Source organism: Sinocyclocheilus grahami, unplaced genomic scaffold (genome assembly GCF_001515645.1).
Source record: "Sinocyclocheilus grahami isolate Dianchi unplaced genomic scaffold, SAMN03320097.WGS_v1.1 scaffold7.1, whole genome shotgun sequence".
Classification (NCBI taxonomy): Eukaryota; Metazoa; Chordata; class Actinopteri; order Cypriniformes; family Cyprinidae; genus Sinocyclocheilus; species Sinocyclocheilus grahami.
In genome coordinates, this window is record NW_015505186.1 from 2681795 (window position 1) to 2699327 (window position 17533).

Genomic DNA, 17533 nt, shown 5'->3' on the forward strand with positions numbered 1-17533 from the left:
AGTGGATGTACTGGCCCATTTAGACAAGCCTGTAGTTGCATTTCGTTCTTCCCGTCCCTGTGTACTTCAGATAACACTGTGACTTCTGCCTGCTTATCTCTGGTAGATGCAGAACCCGTGTCACCATGGCAACCCTGTTGCCCTTCCCATGATGCTGCACGGGTCTGTCACATTGTAGAGCGAGTGTGTTTGTTTCCATGTAACGTAGTGTTAATTTAAGTTTACTCTTAATTGGATTTTAAAAGTCAAATGATTTAAATATATGTAAATATAAATTAAACTTTTGGCCGACAAAAACAGCATTAATCTAATTTTTTGATTGCATTTCACAAAGCATTCATTTGCATATCTGTAAGCACATTTTGTCTTACATCAGTCAATGGCAAATATTTTGTTGTATTCTTACATATGCAACAGATATGTGATGGTAACAGGCATTGATTGATCATCTCAACTGGCCTTGTTTTGACCCTTGGGATGCTGAACACTATCACAAACAAATCTCTTCCTCCAGATCTCACAGTCTACACCCGGTCATCAGTTCTCTCACTGCACCAAATCATTGCAGCTGGGAAAGGTCAAGGGATGTACATGGCTACAAACAGACCTCGACCACGGTCATAGCGTACAAATGCAGTACGCGGCAGAGCGCTTGTGTGTGTAACTACACACAGACTGCTGAACTGCAGGGCAATGGCGTCACACACCTGATGTGTGGATGAACATGGCTGGAAATGGGGAGGACGCTGACCTGCTTCATTACATCACACACGTCCACTGAGCTTTCTGTTACACTTTGGCTTACCATACAGAAAATGATATGAATTTCTCATGGCAGCTTTGTAACGTCTGGGTGCTGCGTGTTCAATAAAAGATGAGGGGTATGCGTGTGTGTCTATTTGAGAAAGATAGTTTGGTATTGTAAAAAAGAGATGGCAGGAGAGAGAGAAATAGGGTGGTTGTGTGGTTTGGAAATGGGGTTGGTGTGTCGTTTAGGGGTTTGTATTCCCTAAGCTGCGTCTTAAGTGTTGTTTTTGTTTTTCTTGTTTTTCTCGCTGTACTGAATTCTATTCGTAACCATTGCAAGAAACCTGCAGCTTTGAGCTGCGGCTTTTCCCTCGTCCCTAAACATTTTGATTTTTTGAAGTTTTAGTTTGTTCATTAATAGCTGGGTTACATGAAAATCACTGTGATTTTTAGCTGTTAGTTTTGTAAAATATACAAATAGAGTGATATAGCCTTCTAAATATGTTTTTTCAACATTAGCTTGAACGTAGAATTAGGAATCAAAATGGCATAAGGCATTATGTTAATTTTTCGGTTCATTGATGATGATTAATAGCATATATTAAAAATCTCTCATATATTTAATTGCCATAATGCAGGTGTTTATTAAGTGTTTAGATGTGTGCAACCCATGTAATCATTGTAAATCACAGTGTTTTCTTACAGATGGTCCTCGGCCCTCTCAGAAGGAGATTATATCCTTGCGGGCGTTCATGCTTCTTTTCCTCAAACAGCTCATTCTCAAGGTGAGACAGTACAAAATAATTATAGATGTTAAATATATCTGTGTGTGTATATATACAGTCCAACCAAAATTTATTCAGACACCTTCAACATTTCTCACATTATCACAGTTTATAAATGAACTATAGTGTCCTGCACCCACTAGTAAAAAGATATCAACAATTATATCTGGTGTCTGATATGTGTATATATGTATGTATATATATTTATATGTATGTATGTGTGTGTGTATGTGTGTGTGTGTGTGTATTTATATGTATGTGTGTGTGTGTGTGTGTGTGTGTGTATATATTTATATGTTAAAATTATATATATATATATATATATATATATATATATATAATTTTGTGTAATTATAGTATGTTGAGAGAGAGTACGCATAATATGCTGTGTAAACTGTATAACTTATTGTTCTGTATATATATTTTTTTAATTTAGCATTTTGAATTTGATTTCAAATGTCATTGATCAAAGACTATATCAGAAATTTAAAAAAAAAAATCTAAATTAGACTTTGTTGAAACATCTTTGACACATATGATAACATATTCCATGTCATTTCTGCTCTGCCTTATGTGCATCAGCACTTTGTTCTTCAAAACTGATTTTATTTGACATGTCATTGCAATGATTCGGGCAGCCTGAATAAAATGCATTAGTCCCCAAGCAGTGACAGCGAGAAGATATGTCTGCTTTGTTCAAATAACACAATTTATCAAAATTTTTCCCTGAAATTCGATCCAGTTTGAAAGGCAGTCGTGCAGAAATTTGTTTATTTGCTTTTGTTTAAAAACAATACAGACAGCTTGATGGGGCCAACATAGAGAGAATTGCATTATGGATCATCGCTCGACACAAAGCAATGTGTGTTATGTGCATAGGCTGTTGTCCTGTTTTGAGAAGCATGATGTGGATTGCCAAGCAGCACGTTTTTCATTTAGCCGCTGCCTTTTTGTTTCATTCCTATTATATTCTGCCCCCTTTCCACATTTCCTCACTTTTCGTGCAGTTGTTAGCATTGTGAGCGGCTTGTGGCTTGTAATAGTGGCCCCAATCCATCACAAATGCCCTTCTCTTCACAAAAACAAAATAATGAGTCTCATTCACGCTTACACAATGTTAAAGCAGCTGCAATGTTTTCCTCTTCATTCAGAACCTTGAAATACCCAACTTAAGTATCAATTAAGCATCAGTTTTATAAGTACCAAAGTATTTCCTCAGATGTCAAAACATTTTAAAACCAATATCCATAGCATTCAAGAAATACATTGCAAGACCTTAAATCGGGTGCCTTTAAAACCTTTAACTCAAGCGTCAAGCATTAGAAAAATTTGAATATTATTATTGTCATTATTTATTATTATTATTAATAATTTATTTATTAAGAGAAGTCTTTAAATTAGAAATAATTGACAACATAACTCCTATTTTTTTGGGGGGGAGGATGCTTATTTTTATGTTTGATACACATTTCTGTTTCTTTTAGCATTTTTAAATTTTTGTTTTTGTCTGTTACCTTTGTGTTTTATGCCATTTTAGTCTGAGTTAAATGGACAAAAAAACTAAAATAAACTGACATTGACCACATTTAAAGCACAGTTTTTATCAAAAGTAATTATAAATATGTGTAAAAATTAGAACTAGAAAAATTACAATGTAAGCCTGTTTATATTGTGTGCTTTTTTTTTTCTTTTAGGACCGAGGAGTGAAGGAAGATGAGTTGCAGAGCATATTAAACTACCTGCTAACCATGCATGAGGTAAAACTGATCAATAAACAGAGCAAAGGTCTTGTGGTCTAATTTTCTTTAGCCTGTATTAAACAAAAATTGTTCCACGTTCTTAATGGAAAACAAGCTGCTTAAATCTGTTTGGAAGGCTGAAATATTGACCTCCGGTGTCAGAAGTGCAGAAGTATTTGAGTCCACCAGGAAGGCGCTAGTATTATCCTGAAAGCTGCATTAATGCTTTGATTGAGTCTCATGAAATTGCAGTAATGCACCATCTCTGCAGCCATTTGATTGAAAACAGCAAATGAATCCTGAAAACTGCTAGTTAAGTGCAGCATTATATAACACCCAGACATTTTAAGGGTGTCTGGTGTATCATTACAGTCTACTGTTGTGTGGTTCAAGGTCTATTTGTTCATTTTTCTTTCCTGTAGGATGAAAACATCCATGATGTGCTCCAGCTCTTGGTCGCGCTCATGTCTGAGCACCCCGCCTCCATGATCCCTGCCTTCGACCAGAGGAATGGAATACGGTGAGGCCTCGGGGACAAACGGCTCTTACGTAGTCCGGTTACGTAACTGAAATAGATTTGGGCTGTCACGGCTGCATCAATCACATTCCCTCTCGCCTCACAACCCATCACAAGCGACTTAAGTGCTTGTTTGAACTGCCCTCCCCATGAATTCACACCCTCTGGTTATCTTTGTGATATTTTATTACTAGGGCTGTCAATCGATTCAAATATGTAATCAAGATTGTTCTCATAATTTAATAATCTCATAATTTTTCTAAATTGAAGGAAAAGTCAATCCAAAAATGAAAATTCGGTCAACCTTATGTTGTTCCAAATGACTTTTTTCTTCAGTAGAAGATATTTTGAAGAATGTTGGTAACCAAACAATTGTGATTCCCATAGACTTACATTGTATGGACAAAAAATACAATGGAAGTCAATGAGAACTGAAACTATTTTCTTCTCAAAATATATTTTTGTGAAAAAAATGCACAAGGTTTATAATGACATGAGAGTAGAAAACCATCTATATTTCTCAAACTGCACAGCAAGTGCAAACACAGAATGCAAATCTGCAGTTATTCAATAATGTAACCACATTTCCCACAATTTATTTTCAGAGTCATCTACAAGCTCCTGGCTTCCAAAAGCGAGAGTATACGAGTCCAAGCTCTTAAAGTTCTTGGCTACTTCCTGAAACATCTGGGACACAAGTGAGTGTTAATAATCAAAACATTTGTGTGAAGACCTGTATATGAGCATACAAAGTTGAGTTTGGTATGTTGGCATGCAAAGAAACCTCGGCTAGATCATTCCTACTGTGCGGGTAATTGTCATGTTAAGTTTCTTCATTTCAGTTTCTTGAGTTTATGCAGTGCGTGTTTCTGAAAGTCTGGTACATTAAAACCTTTTAATAAAAATAGTCCCTTTGATTACAACACAGCCGCATTTTAGGAGTTCAAAAGGTACAGCATGGACAGAAATGACCCGGCTACGTGTACCTGCCCTTTCAGCAAGGGAAGAGAGCACATTTAGAGAATGAGTGTTCTGTAGCTGACAGGCTGCTGCTGGAATAATTGTTCTGACAGTTTGTGTGTCCGGCAAGGCAGAGCTTTAGACAAGATGTTACGAAGAAAACAATTCAATATAAAACCAATTTTCACTCAGAAATTAGTAGTAAATATCACAATAAATTACAAAGAAATGCCAAGTAACAAATGAAATTAAATGTGAAATTTTGAAGTAGAAAGAGTGAAATATAAATAAGACTGAAATAATCTGTTTTATTTACGACTTTGTTTTTGTTTTATTTACAACTTGCTTTTTTTTTTTTGTAACGACAATGTATTGATGTTATCCCTCATTATTCAGACATCCGTCACTTTCCTGCTTAAAAATAAAATCAGATCTGAAAAAAAATAATTCTTCAAATCTGGTTAGTGTCATTTTACAAACTTGTTTTCCTCCCATTTTTTCCTGTTTTGTCAACTGTTCTCGGAGTAAAAGTGGCAAAAGGCCAAAAATGTAAGTGCATTAAGGGTTAAATAAAAAAGAAAGAATGAAATAAAGAAGAAGGCATCAATTTTGGGTAACACTTTGTTAATGTGTCCTTGTTACACATTACATGTAGTACTTACTATTATAATAACTATAAATTATGCATAATTACATGCAAGTAACCCTAAGCCGAACCCTAATCTTAACCCTAACCATATAGTAAGTACATGTAGTTAATTAATATTACTCCGTACTCAAATGTATAATTACACTGTAACAAGGACACCTTTAAATAAAGTGTAACCCAGATTTCATATTTATGTTATTACAGACATTTAGGAAATTTAGATTTATGTTAGACACACCCACTTGCAGAACTGTTTGTGTCATTAATTTACATATTAATTTGTCAGACGCATCTTCAGCCTTGTCTTTGAGGTGAATTAAATGCATTTGACCGGCAGTCCTTGTGCTGTCACGTGACGTCCCCTTCCCCTGAGTGATGTGCTCGGGAACAATGATGTCTCCGAAAGGCTGTAAGAGGGCCACTGACAGCTGTGTGTTTGTGTGTGTGTGTGTGTGTGTGTGTGTGCCCTTGAGGAGTGTGGTGTCACTTCTAATCACATCAGTGTGCCAGTAGCATGCGTCTCCTCATTGATCTTAATGGTGAGGAAGGCTGTGGGGTAAAATTGAACCAGTGAGTGAGTTATACCTGCCTTTGCATTGTCAATGTCACCGCAAACAACATGACACGTGTGCCTCTTGTCTCACTTCCCCCTGTGCTCTGTGTGTGTGTGTGTCTGTGTACAGGAGGAAGGTGGAGATCATGCACACACACAGCCTCTTCACGTTGCTCGGAGAGCGATTAATGATGCACACCAGCACTGTGACCATCACCACCTACAACACACTCTATGAGGTATCCACTTGTCTGCACGTAATGGTTCTAGGTTAAACACTTTCTATATATACAGTAATTCATTATAAAGGTATTTCTAAAGGTCCACACAGTATGTTTTGCTCTCAGCGATATGGCTGCTGTCACAAATGCAGAATGAAGCAAACATTTTCAATTACCAGTGCCACTGTAGAAATTCTCTATATGGTTATATGATTATAACTACCGTGATTCATTTTTACTAAAAGCAGAATTGTCCAATAACGAGAAATATTCATGTCTTTGTGTAAAACGAGTTTAGAACGAGGGAAAAATACACTTCAATGCATTTGAATAAATTATGATGCCTTATTATAACCATTGTAATCATTTATATCGATTCATAAATTTTTATTGCCACAGTTATTAAAACAATAAGCCACAAGAGACTATGCATGTAGTGATTTTACCAAGAGTAAAAAGCATGAAACGTGTCTGAAACAGCTTTATGATAAACACCAATGTTTATTAAAATGATAATATCCAAGTTCCAGGCAATTCAGGAATATGTTGTATTAAAATAGAATATATTAAATAATGTGTTAGCAAAAATATTAATTATTTATATTCATATGTGTTTTTATAACGCTTCATAGAAAGTGTTCTCCCTGAAACCTTATCTTTAATTTATTTAGAAGATGGATGATTATGTTTGTTTGAATAACATGTACAAAAAAAATGATTTCTGGTCTAATCAAACTGAATTTTGTCTAATGTAGATCTTAACAGAACAGGTTTGCACTCAGGTGGTGCACAAGCCTCACCCAGAACCCGATTCTACAGTCAAGATCCAAAACCCAAGTAAGTGTCTGTTGTTCATTTCATTTCTAGTTATTTTATCAGATCAGTTTCAACACACACCGGATCAATGTCTAAGCTCTCCTTCCTTTTTCCACTTCTCTCTCTCCTTTTTCATTTTGATTTTCTCAGTGATTCTGAAGGTTGTGGCTACACTGCTTAAAAGTTCCTCCCCCAGCGCTGAGCTGATGGAAGTACGACGCCTCTTCCTGTCCGACATGATCAAACTCTTCAGCAACAGCAGAGAGAACAGACGGTAAGCTGTTTGTACACACACTAGTGGTGAATACTAAATCTGTGTTTGGGTTTTTCTAAAGTAAATTATTTTTCCATTTAATATACGTACACACTTTTTTCATGTCATGGCCAATACAAAACAATTTAGCTTAGAATATCAATAGGCAAATTCATAAGAAATTCATAGCTTTTTACTGTTGAGTAAAAAGGCATTTCCTCTCTAACCTTCTCTGAGAAAACACCTGACACACATACAAACAAACCCTAATATTTATAGATAAACAAAAAATAGTTTTACAATTTGACAAATCCTCTCTTACATACAAACATGCCCACAGACATATGCAGACACTACAATAATTTTATGCACGCAAGCTGTATGCAAACATCAGAAGCATTTAGCGTCTCCCTCTCAGTGGGAAAGACGCTCCCTCCTATTAAATCAATTAGCGTCATAATTAATACATTGAGGAATGAAGATTTGATGTGGCATTCTCTCTGCATCGTTCCGTTTCATGGGCTCCTGCGGAGGCTAAGCCTGACAGTCACCTGGACTCAGGTTACCCTTATTTGCTCATTAGTAAGATTTAGGTACATCAAGTGTGTGTGTATCTGCACACTTCTATACTAAACAAGCCCACGGCGCACCATGCACCCAGTCCCACTCCGTAAGCTGCTGCCATGGTTACAACTGCATACCAAAATCACAATGCATATTTTAGCAGTGGTGAAGTGGGACTGCTTGTTTCTGTATTCCATAACAAGCCCAGCATTCTGAAGTGAGCAAACGTGTCTGGAATCTAAGATGACAAGAGTGAAGGAGTATTTCCAGCAAGTTCCAGCAATCATAAAGCACTCCCTCTTTAGTACTTTGCGTAGGCTGTTTGTTTTATGTGGTTCTGATACGTTCAGCCTTTGTTTACAGAGTGATTCTCTAAGTTTAGATTTGATTTAGTTCTGATTATGTGTGTAAAGTTTTCTAGGTTTCCATTACTGGAACGAATTAAACATTAGGTCATGCGACAATAATATAGCTTACTACTGTTTGAAAGATCTTTCAGAGCATTTCACACACTATTGAAAAATAGAAATACAAAATAAAACATTAATGCTGAGTATGAAAAATGGACATGGATATTTATTTTTAAGTGTTCAAAAGATTACATGTAACAGTGTTATTAAAGTTCTAGGGTTTTGGAAGGTTAACTTCAAATGAGCATTAGATGACTCAAAGGATGCATAAATAGAGGAAATGAGTATGCACATTTCAGTATCTTTTGAAAACTAGCGTAGAGTCACTGTTAAAAACAGGTGGTGTCAAATTTAGCACCAGAGCTTTTTCATCAGTAAACCTTCTGCTTGAGTGAATAATTAGTCCATTCTGTCTAAATTGGCATCATGGTGTCATTGTAATGTGTGTAGGTGTCTGCTGCAGTGTTCAGTGTGGCAGGACTGGATGTTCTCTCTGGGCTACATTAACCCAAAGAACCCAGAGGAGCAGAAGATCACTGAAATGGTCTACAACATATTCCGTATCCTGCTTTACCATGCCATCAAGTATGAGTGGGGAGGCTGGCGCGTGTGGGTGGACACACTCTCCATCGCCCACTCCAAGGTTAGAGCAAGCCGATCTGCAGCTCTTAGCGCTTTTCTTGATATATTTAGTTTCGTAATATCACATTTAATGGTTTTAATGCATTTCTTATGTCAGTGATGAATGAAACGGTTGTTATTTTTACCGTCTCCACTCTTTGGCCTTGTCTTTTGGTCATGCTAACAGCAATAGTATTTGATTTAGTTAAACACTGTTAAGTCTTTTTTTCCCCCCCTAATTGGATAAGTGTTGCAATGATCCAATTGAATCCATCTAATGGTGGAGATGATAAAATTAAAATCTGCATGGAAAGTAGACCAACACCAAGGTAGACTCTCAACACTGCAATTCACCTCTTTAGGTGACCTACGAGGCGCACAAAGAGTACTTGGCAAAGATGTACGAGGAGTACCAACGACAAGAGGAAGAGAACATCAAGAAAGGAAAGAAAGGTTCCGTCAGCACAATTTCCGGCCTTTCCGCCCAACCCACCACTGTCAACGGAAACCTGGAGATCCGCGAGATCGATGACACATCTCAGACGCAGACACCAGAGAGCGAGGTAGACTATGGAGAAAATGCAGACTCTCGGAACCTGCTGGCCGAGACCAAAGGTCCGGAGGGCGAAGCCGAACGGTCGGTGGCGGGGGTTCGTGTGGAAGTTCATGACTTGCTGGTAGACATCAAAGCTGAGAAGGTGGAGGCTACAGAGGTTAAATTAGACGATCTGGATCTGTCCCCGGAGGTTCTTGGAGGAGGAGGTGGCATGGAGAATGGTCCCTTGGTGGAAGTAGACTCGCTGTTGGACAGCGCCTACTGTGCAGCAGTTCACAAGCTCAATGGGAGCCTTGTCCCGAAAGAGGAGGAAAGTGTTGTGGTGGGTTTAACTGAAGACGATGGGAACATGGGTCCTCTAATCACACTCGCAGATGAAAAGGACAGCGTTCCCAGCAACAATGGCTTCCTGTTTCCCAAGGTGGATGAGAAGCTGCTTCCCTCATTGGCATCGACGGAGCCCCTGGTGCTGCCCAGCCCTGAACAGCCTCCTTGTCCAAAAACTCCACTCACTTCAAGTGCCAGTGACGACCTCAGCCTGCTAGCCCACATGACTTCTTGTGGTTCAGATCTGATTCAAACCCCAAGTGGCCTAACAGAAGATGATGGGTTTAAGTTGCAGAGCTCCTTGGCGGACATCAGCACACTGGCAGAAGCCGAGGCCCAGGCTGCAGCCAGGACAGCAGAATGTTTGGAGCAAGAGGTTGGGGAGGCCAGGGCAGGAAAGAGTGGCGGTGATACAGCCAGCACCACTTCAGACACAGAGAGATCCGACGATGGAAAAGACAAAGAAATGAAGAAGATTCAGACTACAGCCACCACGCAGGTGCGAATCACTCATTTATTATTTGTTGAGTTTGCCCACTGATGGTAACTCTTGGAAATGTTTAAAACCTGTATGACTTAGGCTACGTTTACACTAGTGCGTTTTCGTTTTAAAACGCATAACTTTTGCTATGGTTATGCCTATCATTTACACTGCTCCAGTGTTTTCGACCCTCAAAAACGGAGACTTTTGAAAACGATGCAGACCTTGTTTTAGTTTGAAGACTCCAGGGTTGCGTTTCAGTGTTAACGAGCCAAAATGGAGACTTTTGAAAACAATGGCATGGCTGCCTACATTCACTCTGCATATCTTGATGACCGTGCAAACAATAACATCATGCTCACCTGCCAGTGACTAGCAACCAGCTTCCTGTTTACACTTTTACGCACATGCCCAGTGTGCATGAATGGTCATGTGACGTGTTTTCGGTTGTGTAGTTTGAATGGGGATCGTTTCTGAAACCCAGTAAAAATGGCAGTGTAGACAAAGATTGTTTTCATTTTAAAACGCCATTTTAAAACAAAAACACACTAGTGTAAACAGGGCATACTTTCTTCTGTGGAACACAAAAAGAGATGTTAGGAAGAATCTTTATGCTGCCCTTTTCCATAGATGAAAGAGAATGGGGGCAGATGCTGTTATTAAGCTCCAAAAATGAGTAAAGTTGTCCATATGACTTTTCTCATCAGTTTTTTGAAACCTTACAATGCAATGAAACCAACCGAAATTTAAAAAACTATTCAGTGCAATTGCAATCACTTTTCTACATTTCAAAATTGGTGCATTGCATTTGGTTAAGAGGCATCTGAGAATATGTCCTTTGGCGTCATTGTTTTCAAACCCTTCTTAACATGTCTTACTGTGGTATATTTGAAAATATCAGGGATGTCCAATCCTGCTCTTTTTAAGGACCGCCAATTTAGCTCCAACAGTGAGTCTGAAGACCTTGATTAGCTGGTTCAGGTGTTTAACTGGGGCAGGAGCTAAAGGTAGTCCTCTAGGAGCAGTATTGGACATCACTGAAATATTGACACAAATGAGATTTGAAATCTCTGGCTGAGGACAATATTTCGAGAAGGTAACAAAGTAGTAACGAAATAACTTTATTTGAAGAATCTCCTTTTGTGTTCCACCAAGGATAGACTGTTATATGGGTTGCCACTCAATCTCAGTCTGGTTTAGAACCACTAAAATTAAATAAAGAAATGAATGCTGTAATGAACTAGCAAGCAATCAAATCTTCTTGCTTTCCTGCAGGCTCTTCATGGTCGTATGTCGGGTCAGATGGAGAGGGACCTCCGTGTGGATCTGGGCTTCCGGGGCATGCCGATGACAGAAGAACAGCGGCGGCAGTTTAGCCCTGGCCCTCGCACTACCATGTTCCGTATCCCAGAATTCAAATGGTCACCCATGCATCAGCGCCTTCTCACTGACCTGTTGTTCGCTCTGGAAAGTGACGTACACATGTGGAGGAGGTATGAGAGTTTTTGGCCTTTAGAAATGACCAGCTAAGACATCTTCCCAGATGAACTTCTTGTGTTGTTCTGGAACAACTTTTCTGACCCCTTGATCCCCAACCCTAACCCTACTCCTTGCCCTCTCTGTAAAATCAGATTGGTTGTTCTAGGACCAACAAGGATGTTATACTCTAGTTCTCTGTAACTTCTTTTGTGTTACTTGACAGTAAAACTCTGAAAAGATAAACATGTTATATGCTTTTACATGGTCTTGCTTCACTGCTGTCTTCTTTTGTTCTCTCTTTCTCTCAGCCACTCTACGAAATCGGTCATGGACTTTGTAAACAGTAACGAGAACATTATATTTGTCCACAACACCATCCACCTCATTTCTCAGATGGTTGATAACATCATTATAGCGTGCGGCGGGATCCTTCCCCTGCTCTCTGCTGCCACCTCCCCATCTGTAAGTGGCACTTGAGCGGCCCCTAGTGGATATTCACATCAGTACAACATCCTTGAATTATAAAACCACTTTCTAGTGGCTGGTTTTTCTTTTTTTTGTTTTGTAATGGGATTATTTAGAATCGTATAGAAGAAAAAAGTTGTTCCTGTTTCTATTCCCTGAATATCACTGAATGTTATATTGGCACTGAATGGCGACAATACATGTCTGATCTTATACAGATTTCAAGAATAAGTCCAGATCAGTATTTTTGCCTACACATAGAAACATCCATGAGTGCTGATGTCAAATTTCATCCTCTGTCGGTGCTTTTACCCTGAGATCTTAAATATGAATGCAATCCCAAATTTTGCCGCTTTCTTCTCTTGTGTTCTTTGACATTTTACCTGCAATCTAACCTTTTTATTTCTGGCAAACATTCTTACAGCTTTTTCTGACATTTTCTCTGAACTGACTCTATTGCTTATTAGCCAGCTTTTTTGTGCCTTTGTATTCTTTTGTTGTCTGTATTGCCTCTAATTCCTTCTTCCCCTTCCCTGTTTCTCTCTTTTTTTGTCTTTTTTATTTCGTTTGCATGTACAGAGTTCTAAGGTTAGTGCAAACCCTGTAAGTTCCCATTTATTTATTCTTCTCTAACATTCACCTTCTTGTTTATTTTTTTATGTTACATTTTAATATCACTAATTCCACAGATCAAAATGTATGGTCCATCTTTTCTGTCTTTTTCAGCCTCAGACTATGTGTACATTCATTCAATTTATTCACCCAAAGATTTATGATATATGAATTGCACTCAAAGTTGCACTCAGTAACTCATGTTCATGTTAAGCTGACCAATATTCCATCCGTCTTGGATTTGGTATAGAGGAATTATAAATGCATCATGCAAAAGTTTTCAGGTTCATATAAAAATGTGATATCTGCGGTCAGTCATGATGAATTTATTATCTATGTAAAAGTGTCCAGTAAGTAGTGAGTAGTGTCTGGCTGATCGTATGATTTTTAAAATGGCAGCCCCCACAAGGCAGCCACGTAAAAAGTAAGTGAACATGATTTTAAATATATTTTCAGAAGTACATTTTTTCTTCACGTATAGAACTCTTTTAATTAGTAAAGCAAACTGTGTGCACCTTTAAATATGAGATTATGGATGTATTAAAGTGCAAATTTACCAGTATTATTCTGTTATATGATCTGTTTAAGTGATCGTATCTGATGAAGTTTTTTATCAGACCTTCATCATAATCATCTGTTATTCATGGAAAGCCTTCAAACAGACAGATACTGATATTAAATTGCATTAAATAAATTAGCACATATCATGGTGCTGTGATGAGCCCCCCCGGCTCTATTGGTCCATTTATAAGGGTCTTTATTAAATGTCAACTTCATTTGTTCCACTCTGTGTTGGTCATAAAGACACGAGGAGGTTCTTGCTTACAGAAAGGGACAAAAAGCAATGAAGTTAATAGCCTGCCAGGAAGCTCTGGCACAGGGGCCAAGGTGGGTCCAAGCTATCGCCCCTATACATACCCACAATGCACCACTGCGTGAGCTCTTAATGTCACTATTATGTCTCCTAGCAACAAGCATGTTCCCAGTTTTCAACATCAATTATGTTATTTTCAGCACATTTTCAGAGCTGTTGGTTTTAAGATAGCGGTTCATATCGCCATCACCCCATATTTTTCAAAAGATTTTAAAAGCATATTTGCCACTACTTGAAAGACTCCTTAGTGTTTTCTTTTGCTTTGCAAAAAGGTTTGTTCTTTGTAACACACCATGTAATTATGTTGAATTTTTGATATTGATGTTGCAAAATGGTGACATGTTTCCTGACCACCGCAAAGATTAAGCGCACATGGCACTGCAGCACTGACTGTTCACACACAAATAGGTGTCACACTGGTTTGAACACACTTCCTTCTAGTGGTGTGAGGTTTTCCAAGAGAGGCATGTTTCATGTGAAGTTGGCCTGGCATTATTGATTTGAAAACATTTGTTTGTTTGTTAGCACATTGTCAGTAGCATAATCCTGTATAGATGTGAGCATTACTCTGTGTGTGTGTGTGTGTGTGTGTGTGTGTGTGTGTGTGTGTGTGTGTGTGTGTGTGTGTGTGTGTGTGTGTTTTTGCTTCCTAGCAACAAGCATGTTCCCAGTTTTCAACATCAATTATGTTATTTTCAGCACATTTTCAGAGCTGTTGGTTTTAAGATAGCGGTTCATATCGCCATCACCCCATATTTTTCAAAAGATTTTAAAAGCATATTTGCCACTACTTGAAAGACTCCTTAGTGTTTTCTTTTGCTTTGCAAAAAGGTTTGTTCTTTGTAACACACCATGTAATTATGTTGAACTTTTGATATTGATGTTGCAAAATGGTGACATGTTTCCTGTCCACCGCAAAGATTAAGCGCACACGGCACTGCAGCACTGACTGTTCACACACAAATAGGTGTCACACTGGTTTGAACACACTTCCTTCTAGTGGTGTGAGGTTTTCCAAGAGAGGCATGTTTCATGTGAAGTTGGCCTGGCATTATTGATTTGACACATTTGTTTGTTTGTTTGTTTGCACATTGTCAGTAGCATAATCCTGTATAGATGTGAGCATTACTCTGTGTGTGTGTGTGTGTGTGTGTGTGTGTGTGTGTGTGTTTTTGCTTCAAAATGTATTAGGATATGTGTCTAAACTTCTGGATTTTGGTTATGTGTATGTGTGTCCTCCCAGATGGAGCTTGAGAATGTGGAGGCGACCCAGGGCATGTCGTCAGAAACGGCTGTCACGTTTCTGAGCCGGCTGATGGCCATGGTGGATGTGCTCGTGTTTGCCAGTTCTCTCAATTTCAGCGAGATTGAGGCTGAAAAGAACATGTCGTCAGGGGGACTAATGCGCCAGTGTCTACGATTAGGTATGTGTGATGTATCTTACCCATCTAAATATTTCAAATATGTAATTTTTGGTATAGTGTATGTTCTTTGACTAAACATATAAAGTTTTTGTACATTGGTGAAGTACTGTATTTAACTTATGTGGCAACAAAACCACTGGTTAAAAAGTTAATATATGAGGCCAATTAAACAAACAAGACCCCCAGTGTTTACACTCCTCGAATGACTCACTTCTCTCCCCATTATTAATATGGGATAGAAGAAATATTTAGACATTGATAAAATACACATTTCACCTTTAAAAGGGGTTTGAGGGGTTAATGCGCAACTATGTATGTACACTACCATTCAAAATGACTTTTAAAAAGAAATTTATATTTTTATTCAGGAAGGAGGCATTAAACAAATCAAAAGTAACATGAAGACTTTTACATTGTTACAAAAAATATTTCAAATCATTTTTTATTCTTTCTGTTCATCAGAGAATCGTAAAAACATGTTTCCACAAAAATCTTAGTTTCATATTAGAATGATTTCTGAAAATTCAGCTATGCCATCACTGGCAAACATTTAAAAATATATTAAAATTAGAAAATAGTTTTTTTTAATTACTTTTATTATTTTTTTTATTATTTTTTTTTTTTACAATATTACCGTTTTTATTGTATTTTTTATCAAATAAATGCAGCTTTGATGAGCATAAGCGGCCTCTTTTATAAAATTTTTTTAAAAAATCTTACCAACCCACTTTTGAATGGTAGTGTAGCTGTGTGTCTGTGTGGTGTGATGTGAATATCAAGCCAGACGTTCTAGTAAAACTGTTTGCCTCTTCTCAGTATGTTGTGTAGCAGTGAGGAACTGTCTGGAATGCAGGCAGAGGCAGAGAGACCGAGGCAGCAAAAGCTCGCTGCCAATCAGCAAGACCCAGGAGAACCTACAGACTGCAGCATCCGCCAGCAAGGTTATACACTCACACACCTGCACAAACACAGGAGAACAGACACGTATGCACACAAACACACTAAAGAGTCTCTGAAAACAAATCAAATGGACATTAGAAACACAGAAACAGAACAAAAGACAATACATTTTTACTATAAAAACTTCTATTATGCAATTATTTGCATAATTAAACCAGTGTATGTCCATGTGTGTGTGTGTGTGTCCTGTGGTTTAATGTATGATTCTCTCATCCTCTCTACCGCAGACCGTCATACAGAACATCCCGCGTAACCTTTCTCCTATCAAAGACCCAGACAGACTGCTGCAGGACGTGGACATCAATCGTCTCCGAGCTGTCGTTTTTAGAGACGTGGTGAGACACTCACTTACCTGCGCCGGAGCAAAGCATGTATGTTTACATGACCAGAATGATTGTTAACCATACTCTGTGTTCAACAGGATGACAGTAAACAGGCTCAGTTCCTGGCTCTGGCTGTGGTCTACTTCATCTCTGTCCTTATGGTGTCCAAATACCGGGACATCCTGGAGCCACAACGGGAGATCGGCAGGTCCAGCAGCCTATCAGGGAGAAGCATCCGACAAGAGATTAATTCACCCACCAGCACAGGTGAACTTGGCATCTGCAGTGTCATTATGAGCATGTGACCTTGATTATACTCAATAGATGTGTATCTTTAGTCATTTACCACTTAAACACCCCAAAAATGCTAAATGAAGTCACACCTTCCACTCACACATTTCTTAACTGCTATGTAGTCATCCAGTTATTCCCCGCAGGGAGGATTTCATCAACTTAAGTGTGCAAGGCATTATTGCAAAGCTTTATCTGAGTGCAATATTTAATTAATACTCAGGTGGAAAGAACTGCTTGGCATAGGCTGCAGTAAACTGCACAAACTGTATCTCTTACAGAAGCAGCTCTGAAATGCTTCTGTAATGACTGAATTTCTGCTCTTATCTCTGACTCTTATGTTCACCAAGATCGCATCTATTTGTTAAATAATAAAGTTAAAATCGTAATATTATGGAAAATTATTACAATTTAAAATAACAGTTTTTTTATGTTTTGATATATTTTAAAATGTAGTTTATTCCTGTGATGACAAAGCTCAAATTTTTTAGCAGCCATTACTCCAGATTTCAGTGTCACTTGATCCTTCAGGAATCATTCTGATATGCTGATTTGATGCTCAAGAAACATTTCTTATTAATATAAATGTGAAAAATTGTTTTTGCTGCTTAATATTTTGTGGAAACCTCAATATACTACCCTTTAAGAGATTAAAAGAAAAAAATTATACTTTTATTCATCAAGGGCAGTAAATACATTTATAATTTTACAAAATATTTCTATTTTTAAAAATCCTGTTCTTTTGAACTGTCTGTTCATCAAAGAATCCTGAAAAAAATGTACCATGGTTTCTACAAAAAATATTAAGCAGCAAAATCTTTGATAGTAATAAAAAAAATCTATTATTAATAATCGAGCATCAGCAATAATTGAAAATAACTGAGCAACAAATCAGCATATGTGACC

At 38.0% G+C, this 17533-nt stretch overlaps 1 protein-coding gene across 1 annotated transcript in view; it reads left to right on the forward strand.

Moving 5' to 3' along the window:
* Nucleotides 1-17533, forward strand: part of LOC107588988 (neurobeachin-like) — a 141759-nt gene that overhangs the window by 101433 nt on the left and 22793 nt on the right. The window contains exons 14-29 of the mRNA XM_016277289.1: nt 1453-1532; nt 3227-3289; nt 3694-3791; nt 4394-4486; nt 6081-6189; nt 6927-7008; nt 7138-7261; nt 8665-8857; nt 9198-10217; nt 11475-11692; nt 11987-12140; nt 12723-12731; nt 14873-15053; nt 15870-15994; nt 16241-16348; nt 16435-16603. Of these exons, the coding sequence (XP_016132775.1) occupies nt 1453-1532; nt 3227-3289; nt 3694-3791; nt 4394-4486; nt 6081-6189; nt 6927-7008; nt 7138-7261; nt 8665-8857; nt 9198-10217; nt 11475-11692; nt 11987-12140; nt 12723-12731; nt 14873-15053; nt 15870-15994; nt 16241-16348; nt 16435-16603 (2826 nt within the window). The remainder of the gene's footprint in view (nt 1-1452; nt 1533-3226; nt 3290-3693; nt 3792-4393; nt 4487-6080; nt 6190-6926; nt 7009-7137; nt 7262-8664; nt 8858-9197; nt 10218-11474; nt 11693-11986; nt 12141-12722; nt 12732-14872; nt 15054-15869; nt 15995-16240; nt 16349-16434; nt 16604-17533) is intronic.